Source organism: Lycorma delicatula, chromosome 8 (genome assembly GCF_047948215.1).
Source record: "Lycorma delicatula isolate Av1 chromosome 8, ASM4794821v1, whole genome shotgun sequence".
Classification (NCBI taxonomy): domain Eukaryota; kingdom Metazoa; phylum Arthropoda; class Insecta; order Hemiptera; family Fulgoridae; genus Lycorma; species Lycorma delicatula.
This window is the reverse complement of record NC_134462.1, coordinates 84036124-84061701: the sequence shown is the minus strand read 5'-3', so window position 1 is coordinate 84061701 and position 25578 is coordinate 84036124. Positions and strand designations below refer to the sequence as shown.

The window sequence follows — 25578 nt, the reverse complement described above, 5'->3', positions numbered from 1 at the left end:
CTCTAGCTATGGTGAGTATGGCAGCAAACATAATAATAGTAAAAAATCAACTTTGATATTTTATCCCTTCACTGCAAATTTAAACTCTAAAAAGTGGAAGTTGTTAAATTTTGATATCAAACTTTTGATATCATTTTCACTGATAAGGCTTATTAAAGCTTTTAATGTAAAGGGCCCAAATTAAAGAAAAAAAGATGGTGTACGTTGTTATGTTTCAGCATAATCCTATTCAAAGGTAATTTAAGGTAATCCTATTTAAGGTAAGTTTATGGTAACGTCTGCAGAATCAAAATCAGCACACACTGCTAAACAAAAATGGCCACTGCTCTTAAGTAGAGCAGGAATAAAAAGAAAAAGACCTGATTTTAATTGCCAATGTGTGTGAGAATAACATATAAAATCACTTCATCTAGATTAACTCAATTATTAATTTAATTATGTACATTTAAAGTTACTATAAGCATTTAAACTACACTATAGTAATCTATGACGAGAGTTGAATTTAAAAGTATTAAAAAAATATCAAGCCTGACCAGGACTCAAACAATCTTCAAAAAGAAAAACAAAATTGCTCCAATAAAATTAACAGAATAGTTACAAAAAATATATTTACATAATCTCTCTTATATGATTTTGTCTACAAACATTTAAATGTGTAATCATTTAGTGTTTGTTTATCTTGAAATTGTTCGTCTTAAGTTTGTATGTCCAGTTATAGTACAGCAGTTGGTTTTTAGTTTTTTGGGCAATTGTTTCTTAGTGTATTTAAACAAAATGAGGTTTTGTTTCATTGTGTAACAATACATAATGTTTAAAGGGTAAACATTATGTAATTGCAGGGCAATTCTTGCATAAAGTGTGACCAAAACCTAAATATTCAATTTATTTATTGTATTTTAAGAGAGCAACCATATCGGAGAGGTATCTGTTGAGAGCCAGACTAAGGAATGATTCCTGAAAGAGGGCAGCAGCTCTTTCAGTAGTTAGGGGCGTGAGTCACAATGACTTAAACGGCCATATCAACATCACTCAGTCTTCTGAGTACTGCGCAGCTGAAAGCAATGGAAAACTACAGCTGTTTTTTTTCCCAAGAAAATGTGCTCTCTGCATTTTTACATAACAATAATGGAGGTGCCTTCCTTGGTAAAATATTCCGGAGGTAAAAGAGTCCCCCGTTCGGATCTCCGGGTGGGGACTACTAAGGAATGGGTCACCAGAAAACTAAAAAATAACATTCTACGAGTCGGAGCGTGGAATGTTAGAAGCTTAAAAAAGGTTGGTAGGCTAGAAAATTTAAAAAGGGAAATGGATAGGATAAATGTGGATGTAGTAGGAATTAGTGAGGTTTGGTGGGAAGAGGAAGGCGACTTTTAGTCAGGTGATTTTAGAGTAATTAACTCAGCGTCAAATAATGGGCAGGCAGGAGTAGGTTTCGTGATGAACAAGAAGATAGGGAGGAGAGTGGAGTATTTCAAGACGCATAGCGATGGAATCATTGTAATAAGGATAAAATCAAAGCCTAAACCGACAACGATTGTTAACGTCTATATGCCTACAAGCGCCCATGATGATGATGAGGTAGAGTGTGTATACGAAGAGATTGATGAAGCAATTAAACACGTAAAAGGAGATGAAAATTTAATAATAGTTGGAGATTGGAATGCAAGCATTGGAAAAGGCAAGGAAGAAAATATAGTGGGTGAATACGGGCTGGGCAAAAGGAAAGAAAGAGGGGACCGACTTATAGAGTTTTGCATAAAGTATAATTTAGTAATTGCCAACACCCAATTTAAAAATCATAATAGAAGAATATACACTTGGAAAAAGCCAGGTGGTACTGCAAGGTATCAGATAGATTATATCATGGTTAAGCAAAGATTGAGAAATCAACTCGTTGACTGCAAAACTTACCCTGGAGCAGACATTGATAGCGACCATAATTTGGTGATAATGAAATCTAGATTGGGGTTTAAAAACCTGAAGAAAAGGTGTCAGATGAATCGGTGGAATTTAGAGAAGCTTGAGGAAGAGGAGGTAAAGAAGATTTTTGAGGAGGACATTGCAAGAGGTCTGAGTAAAAAAGACAAGGTAGAAAATGTAGAAGAAGAATGGGAGAATGTTAAAAAGGAAATTCTTAAATCAGCAGAAGCAAACTTAGGCGGAATAAAGAGAACCGGTAGAAAACCTTGGGTTTCAGACGATATATTGCAGCTGATGGATGAACGTAGAAAATATAAGAATGCTAGTGATGAAGAAAGTAAAAGGAACTATCGGAAATTAAGAAATGCTATAAACAGGAAGTGCAAACTGGTGAAAGAAGAGTGGATTAAAGAAAAGTGTTCAGAAGTGGAAAGAGAAATGAACATTGGTAAAATAGACGGAGCATACAGGAAAGTTACGGAAAATTTTGGGGTACATAAATTAAAATCTAATAATGTGTTAAACAAAGATGGTACACCAATATATAATACGAAAGGTAAAGTCGATAGATGGGTGGAATATATTGCAGAGTTATACGGAGGAAATGAATTAGAAAATGGTGTTATAGAGGAAGAAGAGGAAGTTGAGGAGGATGAAATGGGAGAAACAATACTGAGATCTGAATTTAAGAGAGCATTAAAAGATTTAAATGGCAGAAAGGCTCCTGGAATAGACGGAATACCTGTAGAATTACTGCGCAGTGCAGGTGAGGAAGCGATTGATAGATTATACAAACTGGTGTGTAATATTTATGAAAAAGGGGAATTTCCGTCAGACTTCAAAAAAAGTGTTATAGTCATGATAGCAAAGAAAGCAGGGGCAGATAAATGTGAAGAATACAGAACAATTAGTTTAACTAGTCATGCATCAAAAATCTTAACTAGAATTCTATACAGAAGAATTGAGAGGAGACTGGAAGAAGTGTTAGGAGAAGACCAATTTGGTTTCAGGAAAAGTATAGGGACAAGGGAAGCAATTTTAGGCCTCAGATTAATAGTAGAAGGAAGATTAAAGAAAAACAAACCGACATACTTGGCGTTTATAGACCTAGAAAAAGGCATTCGATAACGTAGACTGGAATAAAATATTCAGCATTTTAAAAAAATTAGGGTTCAAATACAGAGATAGAACAATTGCTAACATGAACAGGAACTAAATAGCAACAGTAACAATTGAAGAACATAAGAAAGAAGCCGTAATAAGAAAGGGAGTCTGACAAGGATGTTCCCTATCAACGTTACTTTTTAATCTTTACATGGAACTAGCAATTAATGATGTTAAAGAACAATTTAGATTCGGAGTAACAGTACAAGGTGAAAAGATAAAGATGCTACGATTTGCTGATGATATAGTAATTCTAGCCGAGAGTAAAAAGGATTTAGAAGAAACAATGAACGGCATAGATGAAGTCCTACGCAAGAACTATCGCATGAAAATAAACAAGAACAAAACAAAAGTAATGAAATGTAGTAGAAATAACAAAGATGGACCGCTGAATGTGAAAATAGGAGGAGAAAAGATTATGGAGGTGGAAGAATTTTGTTATTTGGGAAGTAGAATTACTAAAGATGGACGAAGCAGGAGCGATATAAAATGCCGAATAGCACAAGCTAAACGAGCCTTCAGTAAGAAATATAATTTGTTTACATCAAAAATTAATTTAAATGTCAGGAAAAGATTTTTGAAAGTGTATGTTTGGAGTGTCGCTTTATATGGAAGTGAAACTTGGACGATCGGAGTATCTGAGAAGAAAAGATTAGAAGCTTTTGAAATGTGGTGCTATAGGAGAATGTTAAAAATCAGATGGGTGGATAAAGTGACAAATGAAGAGGTATTGCGGCAAATAGATGAAGAAAGAAGCATTTGGAAAAATATAGTTAAAAGAAGAGACAGACTTATAAGCCACATACTAAGGCATCCTGGAATAGTCGCTTTAATATTGGAAGGACAGGTAGAAGGGAAAAATTGTGTAGGCAGGCCATGTTTGGAATATGTAAAACAAACAAATTGTTAGGGATGTAGGATGTAGAGGGTATACTGAAATGAAACCACTAGCACTAGATAGGGAATCTTGGAGAGCTACATCAAACCAGTCAAATGACTGAAGAAAAAAGAAAAGAAAAGAGATTAAGAGACCTACTGTATTTTAATAGAGATTATGCTTACGCCAAAAGACAGATCTACAAGCAACTATCCCCCTAGTAGTGCACACACGAGGGATGCACATCATCAGCATAGACCTAAATTGATATTATGGTGTGACCTATACCCACAGAATTATTAACCTAGCCTGTTAAATTTTAATATAACAATATTTTTGGTAAAAGTTCTGTTCTATTTTTATGTAGAAAATCATATACTTATTATGAAATAAAATCCCCTATATACTATTCTAACTGCTATTAGATAGACTGTAATATTAGACAGACATTCACATAATAATGAAAATACTAAAAGTATTTACATTGACATACATTCCAGCAAACTGAAAAATTAATTTTCTAAAATGAAATATTTTCCGTTTTAGATGGAATTAGACTTTATTAAAAAAAAAAAGTAAATGTAATAAAACTTACGTTTCTCTGAAGTTATCATCATTTTTTAAGCGATCTTCCTCAGCAGAATAAGTAGCTCTTCTTGCTAAACGTTTAATTCTTTCATTTTCAGGAACAAATAAAAATATTACAACATCAGGTTTCAAAAGATCTTTTGGCCACATATATATTTCATTTCCTTCTGGGCGAAGTTTTGATACTTCAGATGCTTCATTTGCTAAGGCAAATGCACACGTACTATTCCAAAATCTGTAAAAAAATTTAATTCTTGAAATAAAAATTCACACCCATTTTACAAATTTTTTTGTTGATATATGTATAAATGTTTTGACTGCTTCGTCAATAAGGCACTAAATTCCAACAGTACACAGCTACCTTAAAGAAAAGCTCATATTTTTAAATAGTATTTTGAAATGTCTATAAATATATTTTTTTGTTTGGCTGCTTTTTTAACAGTATTACATGTAATTTCCTAATTTTTTTACTTAAATATAGGCAAGTTCAATTACAGGGTGACGCACGAAATGATCCAACATTTTGTTTTGTCAATAATTGTTTAGGTTAACAATTATTAATGTGTTTTATGTTGGCAGAAGTGACAGCGGTTTATGAGTGTTAGTACTTCTCTTTCTGAATGAGCTGTTTGTGTATCATTCCAAGATGGCTGACTGCTGAACAGCACGCAAAGACTCTGTTGTTTTTAAATGAAATGAAACGTGTGGTGCTTAACAACAATGGTTTCGTTCCCCTTTTCCAACACTGTGGTCAACCTCAATTAACACAATACATAGTTTTTACAAAAAATTTATTAGTGATGGTTCAGTATTTGAAAGTAAGCGCAAACGGTCTGCTGATGTTAGTTCTCCACAGAATGTTGAAGTTGTCAGAGTAATGTTGCTGAAGAGCCTGGACAAATCAACAAAAAAATCAACAGCACAACTAGAGATTTTTTGGCAATCTGTGCAGTGAATTTTAAAAACTAATTTGCATTTGTATTTGTAAAAAACAACAGTTTTGCCCAAATTAACAGTTGACAACAAACATTAAAGAATGGGATTCGCTGAATAGGCTGTGTAACAAGACGCATTGTTGAACAATATTTGGTTTTCTTATGAGGCACATTTTCACCTAGATAAGGTTGTTAATAAACAAAATGTGTATTTTTGGGCTTTTGAAAATCCACACATGCTTCATGAAAAGGTGCATTATGCTCCAAGAGTTATGGTATGGGCTGCCTTCTCAAGTCATAAGGGTAATAGGACCATTCTTTTTTGGACAGTGAACATTATCTAAACACGCTGCGTAATAATTTTGTTCCTCAGCTTCTTGCAAAAGGATTTTGATTACAAAATGAGTGGTACATGCAGGATGGAGCCAGACCACACATAGCTAATGTTGCTTTAGATTTTCTGTATGAAACTTTTAATAGAAATGTTATTTCAAACCAATAAGCAGTCCTTGAAGATTATTTTCTTCGGGGGTTTCTAAACAAAAAGATTTTCCCTAAACACCCTTGTATAGTGATTGAACTGCGAGAGCTGATCATTGAGGCGTGCAATGAGATAACAGAGGATATGTGTCGTCAAGTTATTAACAACATAGTAGTTTGTGTTGAACTTGCTAGACGTGATAGTGGTCTTATTGAACATGTGATAAGCGGAATATAATTTCCATGTTTGTAGTAAATGCGTTGTATTTTACTTTTCTGTATTGCGACTCAAATTAATATTTTTTAACAAAATCAAATGTTGGATCATTTTGTTTTCCTGAGGATGGTCAAAGGACCATCCTAAAGTGCTATAAAAGAAAATGTGGAGAGTTGTTGGTAAGGTTGAATTTTTTTTTTTATACATATAGATCATATCTTTTTATTTGAATTACTATTCTGTATGTTATATATATTTGTTATCATTATTTATTTTATTTTTAGAGTAATAAATTGTATTATAAGAAATTTTTACATTCGTTAAGTTTCTCAATATTCTTATCAAACTGTGAACACGACAAGATATGTACAATACTGATAGTATTTTAAATATAGTACCATTAATGTTGGTCAAATATTTAATGTAATAATTATATAACAATAATACTAAATGTAAAGTATATATTTACTAATAAAAAAATGTAAACCAAATATAAACACAATAATAATAAAAGTAAACCTACAAAAACCAATACTAAATTTGATGGAAGTAAAAAATATTACATGAAAATAATCCTTATTTATGATAAATATCATTTTATGTTAAGTGCAAATACAATATTAAACATAATATGTCTTAATAACTATATTTACTTCAGTATGACACATTCCCGAAAAATAATGATGTAGTTTTTGAGAAAAACTTTAAAACAACATTTTCAATTGATTTCTATATATTTTTGGTACAATAAAAATTAAATACTAAAATATGTACTTCAAAATTAAGTTGTCATTAAATACCGGTACCACATTTTATTAAAAAATTACAGTACATTGATAGAGTTAAAAATACTTACATAGGCTAGCAGGTTACTCAAATAGGTTACATAGGCTAGCAGGCATGTCTGAAACAAAAAAAAGAATCTTGCGTTGTTTCCACATTGCAACTTGCAGCATCATAACGAACCATGCTGCTAATTGTCCACTCAAATTTTTGATGTGAAACATCTTTAAAATTACACCAAAATATATGGGTACCAGAACAGAAACTTGTAGTATAATGAAACGGTCTATATTGTCCTGCCTTAACAACTCCCTAACTATTAGTTTCAGAGACGTAAATACGGTGGACATTTTAAAACTTACATGGTCAGCTTGCCGAAACTAACTGGTGAGCTGGCTGGAGAGGAGGGGGCACAGCACAGATCGGTCAAAACTGGAAACTCTTGTTTCATTTCTATTCAGTGAGCTTACGATTTAGACATGATAGTGTGGTGATTCGTGTGTTTGTGTTTAGAGTTTGTCAAGATAGATTGACTTAAATAATAAGTGTATTTTGGACAACATTTTTGGGTAAAAAAATTAAAATAAACACGTAAAAAAGTATAAAAATTCAATGTCAGCCTCAACCCGTGCAAAAGCCAGCTGGAAATATAAATTACGCATATCGTTGGAAAGGGGAGGTTATGGGCCGCACACAGGTATCCCAATGTCTGGTACCGAGCGAGTGAGTCTGTTTTGGGAGTGTCGCGAAGCTGGCACGGCATGTTCAGTGAATGATGCTGATGGCGCAAGCACCTCTACCGCTGTTGTACCCAAACTAATGGATATAATGAGTGATGATAACACCCCATACATATGTCGAAAACGTCCCCAGGCTGATGAATATCAACATCAGTCAAATTGATGCGATACAGGACCATTGGGGTGCAGTGGACAAACGCTTCAAAACTGTATTTGAAAACAATCTGTTTGGTCTATCTTGCAACGTTGAGGACACTGGTCAATGCTGACAGACTGACAATTTATCTGTAGAGGTGGCTAAATGAAGGAATTAAAGTTTTCCATTGGAAATTCAGTTTTGTTTAAACAATACAATGGTAGCTCTTCCATTTAACTCTACAGATAAGTTGGTCTGTCTAGCTCAGAGGAACTTCATCCAAGGTCTGTAACATTTACGTTAAATCAATGGCTGTCTGCCCCGACCCAGCCTCATCTGATTTTTTTGGCCTTAAATTGAGCATAACTCAAGAATGACTGAACCAATCTTCATTAAATTTTCATATTAACTTGAGAAATACTACTACAGCATATCTAAATTTTAATGAAATTGATCTTCTTATTAGTTTTAGGGATTTTCGAGCACAAAATTTTATACATAGACCTATAAATAACTACATAAGGAAACTACAATTTAAGTGGTGGGTATTTATTTTAACCATGTGCAAAATTCATGTAGTTTTCTAATGTTATTATTTACAAACTTTTTAAAAATAACAATATTCAATTTGCATTGTAAAATATTATTAAATAATTACAATAATTTTGATTTACCTATCCACAAGAACAGCTGTTTCTTTTAACATACATTTAATTTGTTCTGCGGCTATATAATTTCCTAGTGAATAAAAAGCTCTTCTTAGTACTGTAGATTTATTATCAAAGTAACTACGTAAATGTTTAATATTATCTGGTGGTGTTGATATTGTTTTACATTTAATACGTTCATTTAGTACTTTCATAATGGTTGATTTTCCTAAAATGGAAAAAAATTTTTTATTAAAATGAAAATACATTAAGTCTAATAAACCTAAAACTAAAGAGAGGAGCAAGAATAGGAATCTACCATGAATTTGTAAACAAGCAAGTGATTTATTAAGGTTCCTAGATAAGCAAGATAAGGTTCCTAGAAAGCAGATTAATAAAAAGCTAAATGTACTGCATAAGGAAGTAAAAATGGAAATCACATAAAAGTAAAAAAAACAAACAAGCACAATTTCATCAAAAGTTAAGGGTATTTCATGGATCTCTGGAGAAAAGACTAAGGATGGGCCTGAAAAATTGTTTAGTTTGAACTGTGAAAAACTGTATGGAGTAAAAAAAAAACTAATGATAATTTCTTTTACAATTTATAACTGACAATTCATGTATGTGAGGTGCCATGGTACTTTTCAAGAAGATGCTTGCAACCGATAAGGTGATCTGTAGTTAGTCAGTTAGATGTTAGATGGCGCCACTGAAAGGCTATACTGAATTAAAATAAATAAATAAAATTGTAATGCTCACTTTGCTCGCTAGTGTAGGTTAAGTTTGGTTAGATTATATTTATAATTTTACGTCCTATTTAGGTATTCAGATACAAAGTTTATCTTTATTAGCAAAGCGATGGATTTTTTTATATTCTTAATATTAAAGCAATAGTTTATCTTTATTAGCTAAGTGATAGTGACAGTGATATTCAGGACAAACTAAATAAGTATATATTACTTAGGTATTCAGATATCAAGTTTAACCTTCAACTGATTAACTATAGATTGCCTTATCGGTATCCTCTTGAAAAGTAACGGTGCCATAATCAAAAAGGATGTAGGTGATCTGATATAAGGTAAGATACTGCAGGAATTGGCATAGCTATTTACAAATTAATAAGAAACTCATGCCAGCCGTATTACAGAAAGTTAGGATTGAAGCGGTTTCCCATAAACTTTTTCACTAAGTCAAAGAAATAATGGTGACATTCACCATTAAGTAAGTAAACTCACATCTTTACTTTGTTCACCACAGCAAGACTGTACAGTGAACAACATTACTATCAGAAAAAACAACTTTGTCTTTCATTTTATATTTTAGATGCTTACATACATCACAGCCAGAAGAAAGATTAGAATAGAAAAAAAGGTAAAAAATTAACTTATTCTTTTATCAAGAAATAAAATATTATGTAATTGCTTTTACTAACTAGGAAATTCACTATATATATATTAATATATTAATATATATATATATTTTTTTTTTTAATAAAAAAACGTTTTTGAAAATTTCTGATCTTTGAATGTTACATATGTAGTTGCAATTTTCTATTTCTCAATTTTCATATTTTTATATGATTCTGCATATCATATAAAACATTAAATTGAATATATTATTATTTGTTTACACTTATGTTGATTATCCAACCATCTGGTTAATGCTATTTTGTGTCTGTTAGATGCTATTACTAATCAGTTGGTGTTAGTAAACTATTGTTTACTAATTACTATCAGGACAGTATAACAGTCCTGAAAATGGCATAGATATACTCAGTATATATTAAAAAATAGATAATGTTCATTATAAAAAAAGAAAAATTATTTAATTACTCATATTTTGTTTGTTAATGATATGATAATTAAATAACAAAAATTATGTAATGCTAAAAAAAGGGTATTTATTTCTTTATTTTAAAGGCTATGTTGTATTGTTTTAAACAATTTCAGTTAAAAGTAGAAAGTTAGCTTAAAAAACTTGTTTAAACCACTCAGATTCCCAACTCCGAGATGCAAATAGATATTTAAAAACATTTATGTACAGATTTTGGTAATTTTTATTTTACAGAAACTAATAGATACTCTTTTACATTAAGTATTATTTATTTAGTTATACAGGTTATAAAGGAAAACAGGAAATTTTGAAAATGAAATATTCTAATGAAAAAATTATATTAAATAAATATATTTGTAACATTTAAATGAAAAAAGCATGCCACATATGAATTCATACACAAAATTTATTTTTTGAAGATCACATGTTGCAGGTGAGCTCTGTCTCTGCATAGACATTCCTATCGTCTCATAGTGAAACTGTGCAAGGTTTGCAGTATTTCAACAGGAATTTCAGCTATTGCTATTCAGATCTTGGTTATTAATTTTTCTGTCATAACAGGTCAATTACTATACACTTTACTTTTAAGATGACTCCATAAGAAGAAATCGCAAATCAGATGATCTGAGAGCCATGCAATGTCACAATTTCTTGAAATTATTGTGTTGCCAAACAATTGATGTACAGCAGCTACTGATAATCGTGTTGCGGGTGATATTGATCTATCTTGTTAAAACCAAGTGTTGTCAATAATTTATAATTTTGGTAGTTTTTGTGCAATAAAGTTTTCCGGCATGGTGATGTATGGATCTGTTGTGACTGTAGTTGTCAGACCATCCTCATTTTTTAAAAAAAAGATCCTGCTATGCCACACAATGACACAGCACATTACATGTAACCTTTTTGCTATCCAGCAGGTATTGATATAACTGTGTACAATTCTCCTGTGCCCAAACACAAAAATCTTATTTATCAACAAATCCATTAAGGTAAAAATGAGCTTTGTCTGACATTCAGAGTTTCATAACAAAGTCATGTCTTCATTTATCTTTACAACCATTTGTTCACACAACTGATGCATTATGTGATTGTCTGGTTTCAGTTCCTGGATGATCTGCAACTTGTACAGATGGTAAAGTAAGTCCTGCAGCAATATTATTCAAACACTTGAACTATGCAACAGTAAAGATACTGCATGACAACAAACTAAACAGTGTAGACTTATTATGACTGCTGATTGAGCAGTTTGCACACTGCCTGAGATCCTTTTTTCATTGATGAACATGTTCCCTCAAAATTACATACACATGTGTTAACTGCATATTCTGACAGTACTTGATCATGGAGTCAAAATTCTCTACATGCAGCCTCCGTTATTGCTGTCATTATTTTTATAAAAAGTTTTGATGGCAAAAGTATATTGTACATCACTCCAAGCATCCATGATCAACTAAATGGTAAGAAGGTGTGAGCTGGCTTCAATGGGTAAAGTGGATAAAAAGGAGTTGAGGATAACACTATGGTATTTTTAAGCTCTAATTACTTTTGGTATGAATAAAAGAAAGTTACAACTACCCCCTGCAGTTAAACTTCATTTTTCCGCAAAGGTAGTTATAACTTCACTTTTGACGTACATTAAGTGAAGAAACAACTACTTAAATATAGTTATAATCTCGTTATTTAGAAGTCTGAGGTAGGGCACACTCCACTTAGTCAGTAGTCTTTGACATGGTTAGGTCAGTTATTAATTTTAGCAATAATCTTGTAAATAATAAAGATTATAGTTTTACACACAGTAGAATGATGGACACCAGTGCAATCCCATTTTGAAAACCTAAATTGCCAAGGAATTTAAAAAAAAATCCAACTACCTGTAGTTGTAACTCTATCTTCAGTTTTCCTGGATACCACACCCTTTTATTTTTAGGTGGAGGAACCCTATTTATGGGTGCCAAAGCAGTGTCGGACTCACTAACAGGTTCTGCAAGCTGTTACAGAAAATACGGATGAATTCCTGCGCACTACCGACTAAACCTCAACCCCTGGCGAACCCACCTCCCGCCAATAAAGTATTACTTCAGGAACAGGGGTAAGCGCGCATACACACATTCGGTCTCCACAAGCAAACATCATTCATACCAAACCACTACACACCACAAATACCTAACAGAGAAAAACACCCAGGAACATAGCATACCTAACTACCTAGTGTGTGATACTAAGATGTACTACACACATTTATACATTCATACAATCAAGCCGACACAAGACATGCGCACAACAATCATGAAGACATGGCCACAAGACATAACTTATCCACCAAAGCACAATAGTTAATTAAATTTCCACAATCTCACCCAGAGTACACAAACTCATTCCCACCATCTAATACACACACAACTCAACTACTTACCAACTTATTACTTATCCACATGACCCATCAGCCATAATCACTAAAAACATGAGTAATGCCCTCAGGTACTGGGAGCAGAGTGTCCACAACCTCACCACACCAAAGCAACTCCCCTCATCCTTGAGAGGGCCCCTAAGGCACTCAGCCGCAGACCTGTCCAACCTAACACCCTCCAATGCTTGTCATCTCTTGAGTTTTTTCTGTGTTTCTAAGTTCTTCTAAAACTCTTCTACTATAATTTGCAATAATAGTCCACTGTTTCACGCAGGCATGCACCTCCGCGCATCCTGGAACCTCGTACAACAGAGTTTCCTCAACATTGCAGACTGGACAGCGGCCTGAATGGTCAAGAGTGAACCTAAAAAGATAAGACCTGTAACCACCTACCAGTCCAGGAATTGCGTAAGACTATAATAAATTGATCAGCGAGTCCTACCGCACCAACTCCTTACATTCCCAATCAGATAGTAAGTCCACTGACCTTTCTCTCCTGCATCCCACCATTCTTACCAAGTATTCATCAACTTTTGTAATTTGGTCCACAATCTCTCTCTTTGCGGTAGCCCCGACAGCAAGTACTATGTCATCCGCATAGCTGACCACAGCAACGTCCTCTGGAAGTGAAATTCGAAGGACTACATCATATACCCTATAAGGTCAGTCCAAGGACCAACCCCTGCGGCACACCCCAATCAATGGTCCCTACAATCGTACCATTCTCCACTCTACAGGAACCTGCAGATTCCAGAGAACATTCGCAATGGCAATGTGAGAAATGCAATTGAATGCGTTTCTCAAGTCCAACTCCACCAACGCACACATTTTACGCTCTGTAAGATAAATCCGAGCCATGCCTATCACCTCCTCCACCACATCAAGTGCAGACCTGCCAGCTTGAAAACCATATTGTCTCCCTGACAAGCTACCTGAATCCTCCATTGCACGAATCAGCCTTTGCTGGAGCATAAACTCCATGATTTTCCCCTATGTATTAATCATCACCAGTAGATGATAAGACGATGGAAGCACCAGATCACGTCCAGGTTTTGGCACAATACAAGACATTTTGCCTTACACGCTTCAGGGAATACCCCCTCTCTCAGACAGGTATTATAAATGATGAGAAATACATCTATATTAGCTCGGACTGCCAATTTAATCACAAGTTTCGGTAACGCATCAGGACCAAGGGCCTTGTCACGAGAGATACACTCCATTGCCGTGATCAATTCTTCCTTCATGAACATTGGTAGATCCACTACCTCACCTGAAGTAGTCACCAGAATCACAGTCCATGTTGAAATAATCCATCAATGATGTGCTACCTCCATATCCATACTAATGGGTACTTTAGGTTTCACAGCATACTTAACAATAATCTTGTATGGTCTTCCCCATGGATCCTTTTCAATCTCTTCAATAAGTTTCCGCTAGTAAGCCTTCTTGGATTCCCTTATGAGCTTCTGTAGCTCCCTCCTTCTCTGTTTGTAAAGTACCTTACAATGTTCCCTAGTTGAATGGAAATAAGGCTGCTGAATTTCCCTTCTGGCCCTGAGGCTGCAATAGGCATTGGTCCTTAGGCTGCGTTTCCGTGAGATTTCCTCATTCCACCAATAAACAGGTGGATGACCAGCCTGTAACACCTTCGGGGTAGGAGACCATCACAAGCCATCAATTAATCCATTAATAATTGAACCTTTCCTTCTGTCTCATCACATCTTTAACCTTCCTCAAATCAAGGCCCTCTTCGAATATGGGCATCCATTCCCTTCACACTCCATCCTTGAGTCAGGTGTTGCCCTATGACACGATGTCTGCCATCGTCAATCGCCATAACGACAGCCTGGTGGTCTTTTCTTTTTCCTGTTTAGCCTCTGGTAACTACCGTTCAGATAATACTTCAGAGGATGAAATGTATGAGTGTAAATGAAGTGTAGTCTTGTACGTTCTCAGTTCGACCAGTCCTGAGATATGTGGTTAATTGAAACCCAACCACCAAAGAACACCGGTATCCACAATCTAGTATTCAAATCCGTGTAAAAATAACTGGCTTTACTAGGACTTGAATGCTGGAATTCTCGACTTCCAAATCAACTGATTGGGAAGACGTGTTCATCACTCCGACCCGGTGGGTTGGCCTGGAGGTCACTCCCTGTATACCTTCCCACACCCGCCAGTCTCAAATTTTAACCGCAAGGGCATGGGTGGCAAAGGTGACATCCACTACAGACCCATATATGCCTCTCTGGTAAGTAAATTCTTTCCCAGTGTTAAGACACACCAGGTCCAAATCTGCTGCCGCCTCAATAAGCAATCTACTCTGTGCATCAGTGTAGGCAAAGCCCAACGATGCAGAGCATGCATTAAAATCACCCACAACTAATGCCGGGTGATGCACAGTTATACCCTCAATAAGTATTGCCATTGTCTCCTTATATCTATCCATGCTTATGTTCGGCGACATATATATGCTGTAGAAATAGGTGTTGCCGATATTCATTCTTGTAAACATACATTTACACAGAGAGTCCCTCACCCATAAAGGTGAATATACCCAAATAGCAGAAGTTCCATCCAACGATACTATCCAGTCTGTTCGAGAGTGGGATCGATAAGGGTCAGAGACGAGTGCTAAATCAGCACTCATCTCTGAAACACTACACACCAAAATGTCCTGTGCCAAAGCCACATGGTTCAGATTCAATTGAATCAGCTTCACTGAAGGGTTGTTGATCTCCCAGTCCTACTCCAGGTCACAATGCATTGCAACTCAACTGTTTACTCCCTTTGATTTGACTTAAAGCTATCACTACACCCTAGATTATAACATGAAGTTGTTATGTTTTATTAACTTGACCCTATAAGTTGTTCAGTGCTGACACTCCCCCATGCCTAACAACACAAATTTCAAAATTTCCTATGTCCCCAAATCACCTCTACTATTCAGCAGAGCTCTCATGTATAATCAAGAAAAACAATCACCTACACCAGGCTTACAAGTTAAAAATTAGTTGTGAAGTGGTTTCATTTTGCCTTCTTAACAGAAGTGAATATATTGTAGTACATCAGAATGCCAAGGCTACCAAAATACAAGATGATATCTAGACCAACAACTGAATGTTTAACTTTATTCACTACAGGGGCTAACTGTGTGGTGAACATTGTTGAAGCAAGCAAATATAACTGATAGGTCTACAATTTAAGTTAGTTATCATAGTTATGGCTATAAGAAATGTTAAGACAGATAGTATAAAGCAATAAATCACTGTATAACAATCTGTAGAGGAAAAATACATTACTTACTTTACTCATCATAGGAAATTATGCACATAAGAAAATAATTTAATTATAGTGAGTGTTACACATACAAGTGTTAATGGTAGCGATCAGTTTAATATACAAAAATAAAAAATATAATGGACTTAAAAATAAAAAAAACAGTAATTACCTGCTCCATCCAATCCTTCAAACACAATTAATGGATTCTTCTTTTCAACCACAAAGTTCACATTAGATTTACTCTTGTTATAAATAGATATCAATTCATGTACTTCTGGTGATGTAGAATTCTGATGAAATATAAATTAACATAACCTAATTATAATAAATTTATTTTCCAAAAGTTTTTAATTTTTCAATTTATTGTATATAAGAAAAAGATAGTTTTATAATTTGTTACAAAAAGTTAAAAAATATTTGGTAATCTAATGATTACTTACATGTAAACAAACAAAAGGAAGCCAAAAAATTCTTAATGTGTTATGTTGGACTTTTCATTATGTTGTTCCAACATAATGACAAACAAAAAAAGGAACATAAATCATGATTTTTTCTTATCAACTAAAAGGACTATGTTTTTTTTTAATAGTAGTGCCAATTACAATAGTAAAAAAAAAAAAAAAAAATTTTTTTGTATCTGGAATCGTACATGGTGATTTAAATAATTTTGAGGGCTGAATTCATAAATGTTATCAGAATTTGTGTAATATGTTTTGTTTTTTTTATATATACTATTTATTTAACATTAACAATAACTACACAGTCACTGTGAAATCAGTATTTAAAAAAAAAATTATTATTCATGTGTATTCATTTAAGATTTGTTTAAATCAACCAAATTTTTATTTATTTAAAGGCAGATAAATTGAAATACAATAATATAATTTTAAAATAACAGTTTATAAAATTCTAAGTAATTGGAAATGTATTTAAAGTAATAGTTTTTAGAAGTTTAAATCATTGGAATTGTCTTACCTTTAATTTTTAAAATATGTTGACAAACTTTTTTGCTTAACAGTTTCTCTTTTTTGATAAGTTTCTCTAAAAAAAAAGAAAACCAGCAATAGTAACCCTTCTAGGATCCAATCTTCCTTGGTACCAATACTCCATGGTCACAATATCTTGATGTAAATGCTCTCCTTGCTCATTGCTGACAGAGTTTAAATTTTCAGGGAAAAATTCTAGTTGGTAGTGTAGAAAATTAATTTTTAATGACATCCTAAATATTTGTAGTTTTCTAACAGCTTATTAACAAAAAAAAAAATCATCTTTTCTGTTGCCTAAAAAACACCAACACCTTCAAAGGACTTCCATGCAGCTAGTTCACATTCGCTAAGTTTATTGTCAGAAGTTGAGTCCTTAAACAGTTTCTTGATTTGCGAACTGATAAATACACCCTTCTTCAGCTTATCATCAATCACGTTACGAAAACTTATTTTTAATTATTAAATCCTGGTCCATCTTTGTCTAGTGCCTCTACAATATTTTTCATGAGTTTAAGTTTTATGTGAAGTGACAGTAGTATGATTTTACCCTTCTCAATTAATGATAAATGCTTTATATCTTTTTCGTCGGCCAAAAATTTCTGCTGCAATGGTCAGTTCTTTACTTGGTAATGACTTTTTGTATATTGACTATCCCAAAAGACAAAGTAAACAACAATATTTCATAAACCCACCTTTGTAAACAAATTAAGTAACCCAACAACTTTCAGATCACTGCAAACTTGCCATATATGCGGACTGTATTTTATTGCTTCTAACATTGATGCCATAGTTTCATATGTTTCTTTCATGTCGACTGCATGAGTTATTGGAATGGATAGCTGTTTGTTACCATTATGCAATAAAACTGCTTTCATGCTAACTTTAGAAGAGTCAATAAAAAGATGATATTCTTCAGGAATATGCTGAATTCCAAGATTTTTCATAAGGCCATCAACATCAGTAGAAACACAATGAATTTTTCATAGTAAAATAAGTTTAAAGAGTTTTATTTCGTGTTCTAAAAGTAGTAACTTTCGTTTTTTCCGCTAAAAGATTACATTGTTGTAGTCTAGACCCCAAACGTTTAGCTTGCTGCTTTGATAACTTTAAATTGCAAACTAAATCATTAAGTTCATGTTGTTGAATTAAATGAATTAATTTCTCATCAGATGCAGGAAGAAATTCTTCAACATCACTGCTTCATTTTCATTTTGATTGTTTTTCTAGCAATGTCGAATTAGATGGTGGTACAGGTACAGGTAACTCCTCTCCTTGTGTAAACATATTTAGAGCCAAGTATACATCTGCATATTTCATGAACTTTCTATTTAAAATGAAAATCCAAATATATTCTTCATACAAAAGTATTAGTCGGGGTAAAGTGGTTCTTAGGTTCATGCCAAACCATCGGTACAACAAATGGCATGGCTCGTCATTTCCCCTTCAACCATTCAGTTAAGTATAATTGAGTATAATATGCAAATAACATGAGGCGCCCAGATTTTTCTTGAGCCCCGAGGGCACAATCAAAATAAAATTTATAAGCTGCTTTTATCAATTCAGCAATAGTCTTTTTTTTAGATTTAGCCATAAATTTATTACAGACATGACAAAAACTGTTATGACTTGAACATCCACGAAGGCTTTGCAGAAGCCATGTTGTACCATTTTTTTTTATTTCTTAATCTCTATTCAAATTATTTGACGGTATTGATATTTTAAACAGTTAAAGAGTTTAAGCTGAATTCCTTGCCTGATGGTAATAAGAAATATTAATGGTGAACACAGCATTTTAAAAAGGATGTAAACCAAATTTCATGAATATCTGAACTATTTTTTCATATCACACTCAAATTATAAAAACAAACTTTTAATTTAATAATAGACATTGAGTTATTTCCTCTGACCTTGATGCTGTTTCTTATCAGTTTCACATGTGCATTTTTTCATAATACTTGTAATCTCACTTTCAGTTTATAAAGTATATGAGAATTTTTTAAAAAACCCAGATGAGAAAAAAATTGTAGTGTAAGATTTGAAGACAGCCAGAAGTTTTAAGCTAATTGATTACCAAAATATTCTTACAACATGGATGTCATTTCATAAACAGTATGAGAGATAGGATAATGCATTATAATTCTCAACATTCTTAATTTGTTTTAATTTAACAATTCATTAAACTGTTAAATAAGTTGACAATAAACTTCATGATTTACAAACTTATCAAAGTGAAGATGAACATAACAAACACTATTTTATGTATGTTTAATAGCTCATGAAAAATATAGAGATTTTTACTGCTTCATATACTATTTCACAGTTCAAAAAGTTCCTATAGTCTAGATGAAACCAAACTTCAATACAATAAAAATGGTCCAGCAACTCAATCCCACTTTCATCAACAAAAGATTGTAACCAGTAACAATAGTGTTAATTTTTTCATTGTCTAATTCTTTCAATTTATGAGTATCAATGCAATAAACTTGCAACATAATTTTTTTACACCTGAAAGGAGTAGCTACTGACAGACCAATTTGTTAAGATAACTTTCTATGATAATTTCTGGATGAGTGAATATGCAGTTTTTCATGTCCTCAAGAACTTGTTGGCCTGGGTCCTTTTGAATAAAAACAATATTAGAGTTACTGATAGCTTTAAATAGTTTTTCAAGTTTCAGAGATTTATATGAAGAAAAAGTCTACAATTAACAGATACTCATTTTTCAATGACAACATAGCTGATACAAAGAAATGGATATCGAAATGGTGTTAGTGGATGACAAGGTTTATTCAACTGTTATCTACAACTAAGCTTAAATACAGAGTTGCTATCTTGACAAATTTAAAATCTGAGTATAATTTATATTTTGAGTAGGATTTGATAGAAACTGGTAGAGGCAGAAAATGAAAGGGATCTTGAGTACTATACTGGTAAGAACTTTGAACTATTTTCATTGGAGTGAAAGCTTGAATTTCAGAACACAGAAGAAAACTAAGCTAATTCTTCTTTTCAAGTGACAATATTCAAGAATGCCAGGATTATCTGAAGAAAAAATAATAACTAACATTAGTTATCAAGACAGAAGGTACTTGTGTTTGGACGAGTGTAAAAAAAATGGAGAATAAGTAAGTCTGTTTTAAGACATGAAAGCTCAGTTAAAAAGTTCCTACAGAATGGAAAAAGGTAGTAAAAATCTAATTATCTAATATGTAAAACAGATGATGGAAGTTACTACTGCATAAATTACACAAAAAAGGAAGAGGAAGTAGTACAGACTAGAAGACGAATGTAAACCAACCCACAAATTGAAAACTAAAGAAGAATGTTATGCTAATCAACAAATTGAACAATGATGAAAATAGCTGTATTTAAAGTATTTTTTGGTACTAAATTCATAGATGATATGCAAAATATAGTAACACATAGTTTTTTTTTTTACAGGAGTTCGGGGTTTGACTAAAAATAGATGACATATTTTTGCAATGTAATGTATATTCAATAAAATGTATTTTACATCTAAAACACGTGAAATTGAATTAAAGACATTTTATTAAGTCATATCCAATAAAAAATGTTACATAGTGATAACATCTTCCACTTTTTTTCTTTTGTGTTCAGAAAAATCTTCTCTTTTTAAAAACCAGCAGTAGTCACTAATTATAGATGGATCCTAGCATCTCTGGTATCATATTTTCATTGTCCTGATGTAATATCTCTCCTTGTTCATCACTTACTACACTCAAATTTACTGAAAAAATCCAAATGAGAGTGTAAAAAATACATTTTTAAGCACATGCAGTATCCTATTAATTCATATGCTTTTAAGAGTTCATCTATGAGGGTTTTAGTTCTTATCTTTCTTATTACACAGAAATCTCTTCACTACACTTACAAAACAGTTCCAAGCTCCCAATTCTTTCTCATTTAATTTTTCTTTTAAAAGGAGATCACTTAAAAGTTTCCTTATTTGAGGTCCACTAAAGCAGCCTTCTTTTAGTTTTACATCACTTTACTGGGAAAATAGCTCTTTTAGGTATCTGAAACCATTACCTTCCTGTACATAGCTTGAACAAAGTTTTTCATTAGTGCAAGATTAATATAGAGAGGCGGCAGAAACACCTTTTTTGGATCAAAGAGATGAGCATACTTTATATTTGAAGTACCTGGTTCAAAAGAAGTTTTATGGGGCCAATCTTTCTTAACAAAATATTATTTTGTTGCCCAACTGTCCCATAGGTATAAAAAAACAATACTTTGTAAAACCCCCTAGAAGTCCTACCAATATACCTATCACTTTTAAATCTACTAATACTGTTCTCATTTAACTTCATTTAATATGGTAGCCAAGGTATCATAGTTTTCTTTCATTGTCACTGAATAAGCTAAAGGGGTTTTTCGTTTCCAGTATGAAGTAAGACTACTTTTAAGCGGTATTTAGATGAATCTGTGAAAATGCACCACTCCGAAGGTATAGGTTCCGTATTAAGTTCATTCATTAAACTATCAATACCGTAACAGACGCTTAGCAATCCTTTCATTTTATAAAAACTTGAAAATGTTATATCTCATCTTCAGTAACGTGAAATACTTCTAACAACTTCTGCTGTTGAGATCTGGAGCCAAGAAGTTTGAGTTTTTGTTTTAACAAATCTAGGTCGATCTCACGAAGTTGCAAATCAGATCCTGATGAAGAATGAGAATCATTGGGAAACATAACATTGTCCAAGTTTAAAGGTGCAATTGGCACTGGTAATTCCTGGCTGTGAGGAATGGGCCTTAGTGCTGAAGGCAAATTTGAATACTCAATCTTGCCCTTTGGCTTTTTTGAATACCCTTGATTTTAATAATGCAAAAGTAGCAATTACTAAAATGTAGACTTTTGATTTTCTGAGATATAGATCTAGTCTATGACTTTAAAGTAAATCTTCCACATATGTGACTAAATTTATCCGTATATTTTTGTAAGACTGGAAGAACTTGCCTATTATGTAAAATTTAATAAAATCACTTGGTGTAAAAAATTCCAGGTAATTCAAAACAGGTTAACAGGTAGAAAGTATAACAGGTACTCTAAAATGGGAAGTGGTAGGACATTTTTGTGAATAGATATTTTAATAACTAATAAAATTACACAAAAAATGAAAAAAAGTGTGTTTTCATTAATGTTACAAAAATCATGTTAAACAGTGTTGTATTTAGATATGTCAAATTTTCATGACTGGAAGTTTGTTTTTAATATTTTATTTTTCCTATGTTTCTATAAAGAATTTATTTTATAAAAGAAAATAATAATGGAATTATAACAGGGTAAGATTTATAAAGATCTGGGCAGTTATTAACAAGAATCAGAGGACTGACAAATGAAAAAAGTGTAAAAAAAAATAAGAAGTGAATAGTTACGTTTCTTAATAATTTGCATATTACTGTTTGTATATTCTGTGTTATAAGTTTAAATATCCTGACCAAGCAACCATTTTGGTAAATATATATTAATGGATTGTTCTAACATTAACAAATGACCTAACTTACTATTATTATTGCCTACACGTTCAGCTGGCTGTGATTGGTCAAGTAATATGCCTAAAAGTTTTTGATTTTATGATTTACTACTACTAGTGCTTCCTGTACAATTTTTGAGAATCCAAAATGAAAAAGAAATTAAATATGCTTCCAACTGAAATTTTATTTAAGCTATCATTCAAAATACCTAATAATTAGCACTGCATACAATGCAATTGTCCACAACAGTAGACTGATTAAATTAGGGTTTATATGAAACTATTAAATTACACAAAGTATTTAAAATATACCTTGCTTGACTGAGACTTAGTATACTAAGTCTCAGTCAACTGAATCAGAATATCAACTGATGTTCCTTTTCTGAAAAAGAAAACAGTAAGATTAATTATGCCTCTAAAGGCAGAAAGTTTTTAGTCAAACTTGGCACGCCTAAAGTAATATTGGCATTGCTAACAGTACTATACAGAATGATATTGCAACAGTACTTTTGATAGCAAAAGGCTAGTCACCGGTTCAGCAATCCCTCCTCAACGTGAAAGTCAACTTAGATTTATTAAATTTCATTAAGTAATAACTGAATATAACAAATAATATGCTCACAATAAAATATAAAATTTGTAAAAATTCACATTTGCATGGTTATTTGGTACAGTCCTTTAATTTTCGGTTTATTTTTACTCAATTACAAAAGAACAATCTGTTAACAAAACAATGAACTTTCCCATCTATCAGGCAGTTTCTGAAAATGACGTATGAGTAGAAAGAAGTCCATTGTAATATGCTATTCCCAAATTATCAGATCAGAAATTATCTAGATTATTAAATACATAATTTATTAACATTTTTAATTTAGTAATTTTTAATGTTGTAGCTGACGTTATATAAAGATAAATTTGCTGATGAAATAATACAATGTTTAAACAGCAATAATAGAATTAACATCGCTGTTTGATGCAAACTAGTCAATTTAACAAAATGAATACAAAAATTATTTCTGAAATGATTCTAATAAAATGTAACAGTATGTAAAGCTGCTCCTATAATTTAAATAAAATTACCTCTTCATTTTCAAGAACATTAATCACAGAATCCACACATTTAAAAACTACCGAGTCTTCCATTGCAATTCAGTTCACGTATACTGTTAACAACACTGTTAAGTAATGAGTCATTACAATACTACAACGAAATGGACGGAAGTTTTATCTGCTTAAAAAATAATAAATTAACGCCTCATTTTTCGTATCAATAAAAACTTTACATTCATAAAAAATATGATCTTTGTTTAGGAAAATGAGGCAGATACGTCTTCTGATATAGTAATTTCAGAACAAAAGCTGAAATGTAAAAAGAAGTTAACGGGGTATATTAAACTGAGGTTAGTAAATACATTAAGTGAATAACACTGACTTGATTAAGGTGATGCTTTCGGTCAGTGTTCACATTATGATTCGATTTAAAAGAACTAATAAAAATTTTCCTAAGCTCCTTGTTCTGCTCTCTCTTTTTCTGTTAGCCTCCGAAACTACCGTAAGCTATTACTTCAGAGAATGATGTGTATGAATGTTAACTCCTTATTGCTACTATACTAGATTGCTGCAATCTGGTCCTTTGTTATAGTTTATCCCGGCATACCCTAAAATTTACACATTTTTAAAAATTACGAACCGTCGAAAAACGCCCATTTATATAACTAATATAACATAAAAACAGTGTTTTCTTCAACTTCACTAATGAAGACGTTAATTAAAATTATCTGGAAGCACAGTTCCATGCATTTCGAAAGTGAATTGTTTAACATTAAAAAGTTTTTAAAACATGTTATCTTGTTTTGTCGTGCTGATCAACGAAAATTACCGTGTAGTAGTTTAAAATAATGCAATACAGAATAGCCTAGTATGAATGGGTATACACAATCCTATTACAATATTTCCAATAAAAGAAATGCAGCATGATGAATTTTAATTTGGGTAATAACTGGTTATAATTCTAGATATCCCGTTATATTTTCAATCATAATTTTAATCTTTGTATTTTGTACAGTACACCTTTTGTATAATTTTAAGTTTTGTATTTTGTAGAAAAATACTAGTATTTGAAGGGACAGGAATGAACATATTCGCAGCGATATTCTTAGCTAATAGAGTAGTCAATTAAATTGCCAATTTTACTTGTTTGTTTAGAGTAGCCATTTTTAAGCCAATGATATTTTATGATTATGAGTTGAAATAACGAAATAAAAAATAGATTAAGCTTAGTTACATTTAATAATCAAATATTTTTTACATACAATTTCTACCAATTTAACAATAATAATGGGTTAAACTGTGATATCTTCCGCTAAATGTTATCAAAAAGTTGGCGCTACAGACATGCTCTGAATAGTTTTATTTTGTTATAGTCTTCCGTTAAGGTTAGTGGTGTGCGCGTCGGCGGCATTAAACATGTATTTTAATGATTTTAAACAATAATACTTAATGTTGTTCTACTTTAAACGAAGATAAAACCATTATTTTATGTTAGCGTTACTTGATGAAAGATTAAGCAGTGTATGATTCATGTAAGTATATGTGATGAAATTAAGTTGTTATGTAGTTTGAATATTGTTTTAGACCAATACAGAACAGGCGTTTCACATTGCTTGTTTTTCTTAAAATTCAGCATTTAGGAAAGAAATGGAATTTGTAGAAGATAAACTACACTGATACTGCATTCTACTGCTTTAGTAGTATTTTTTTAGGTTGAATCTTAAATTTTTCCTTGCTTGATATTATTGTAGTGGTAACTAATATTTTAGTGTTTAGATTTTATAAATAAGGTTTATTAAATTATTTTCAGTGACTGGTGCTGCTGCTGTTCTCAACCACATTGTCTGAGGTTATTACTGGTGTTTTATTTTAGTTAGGCAGACATATTTAGAATGAAACCAAAAACTGGTTGGATTTGAATTTTTTCTGTTTATTTAATAAATCACTGTTGTATTTTCATGTATTCAATAATGTTTGGTTATTTACTTACTCTCATATCTGTCCTAACAGATGTGCCGTTTTTTGTGTAAAT

The 25578-nt window shown here is 32.4% G+C and overlaps 1 protein-coding gene across 3 annotated transcripts in view; it reads right to left on the bottom strand.

Moving 5' to 3' along the window:
- Positions 1-23922, bottom strand: part of LOC142329331 (UMP-CMP kinase 2, mitochondrial-like) — a 58591-nt gene extending 34669 nt beyond the window's left edge. Inside the window, exons 1-4 of one of the 3 annotated variants that reach the window (XR_012757469.1) lie at positions 23577-23922; positions 16182-16302; positions 8515-8716; positions 4557-4784 (exon numbers count right to left, since the gene is read on the bottom strand). Coding sequence is in view for 2 of the 3 variants with exons in the window: in XM_075373817.1 (XP_075229932.1) it covers positions 4557-4784; positions 8515-8716; positions 16182-16302; positions 23577-23639 (614 nt within the window). In the remaining variant the exon portion in view is untranslated. The remainder of the gene's footprint in view (positions 1-4556; positions 4785-8514; positions 8717-16181; positions 16303-23576) is intronic. The other 2 variants (XM_075373817.1, XM_075373816.1) reach the window with 2 other exon arrangements.
- Positions 23923-25578: the final 1656 nt, after the last annotated feature.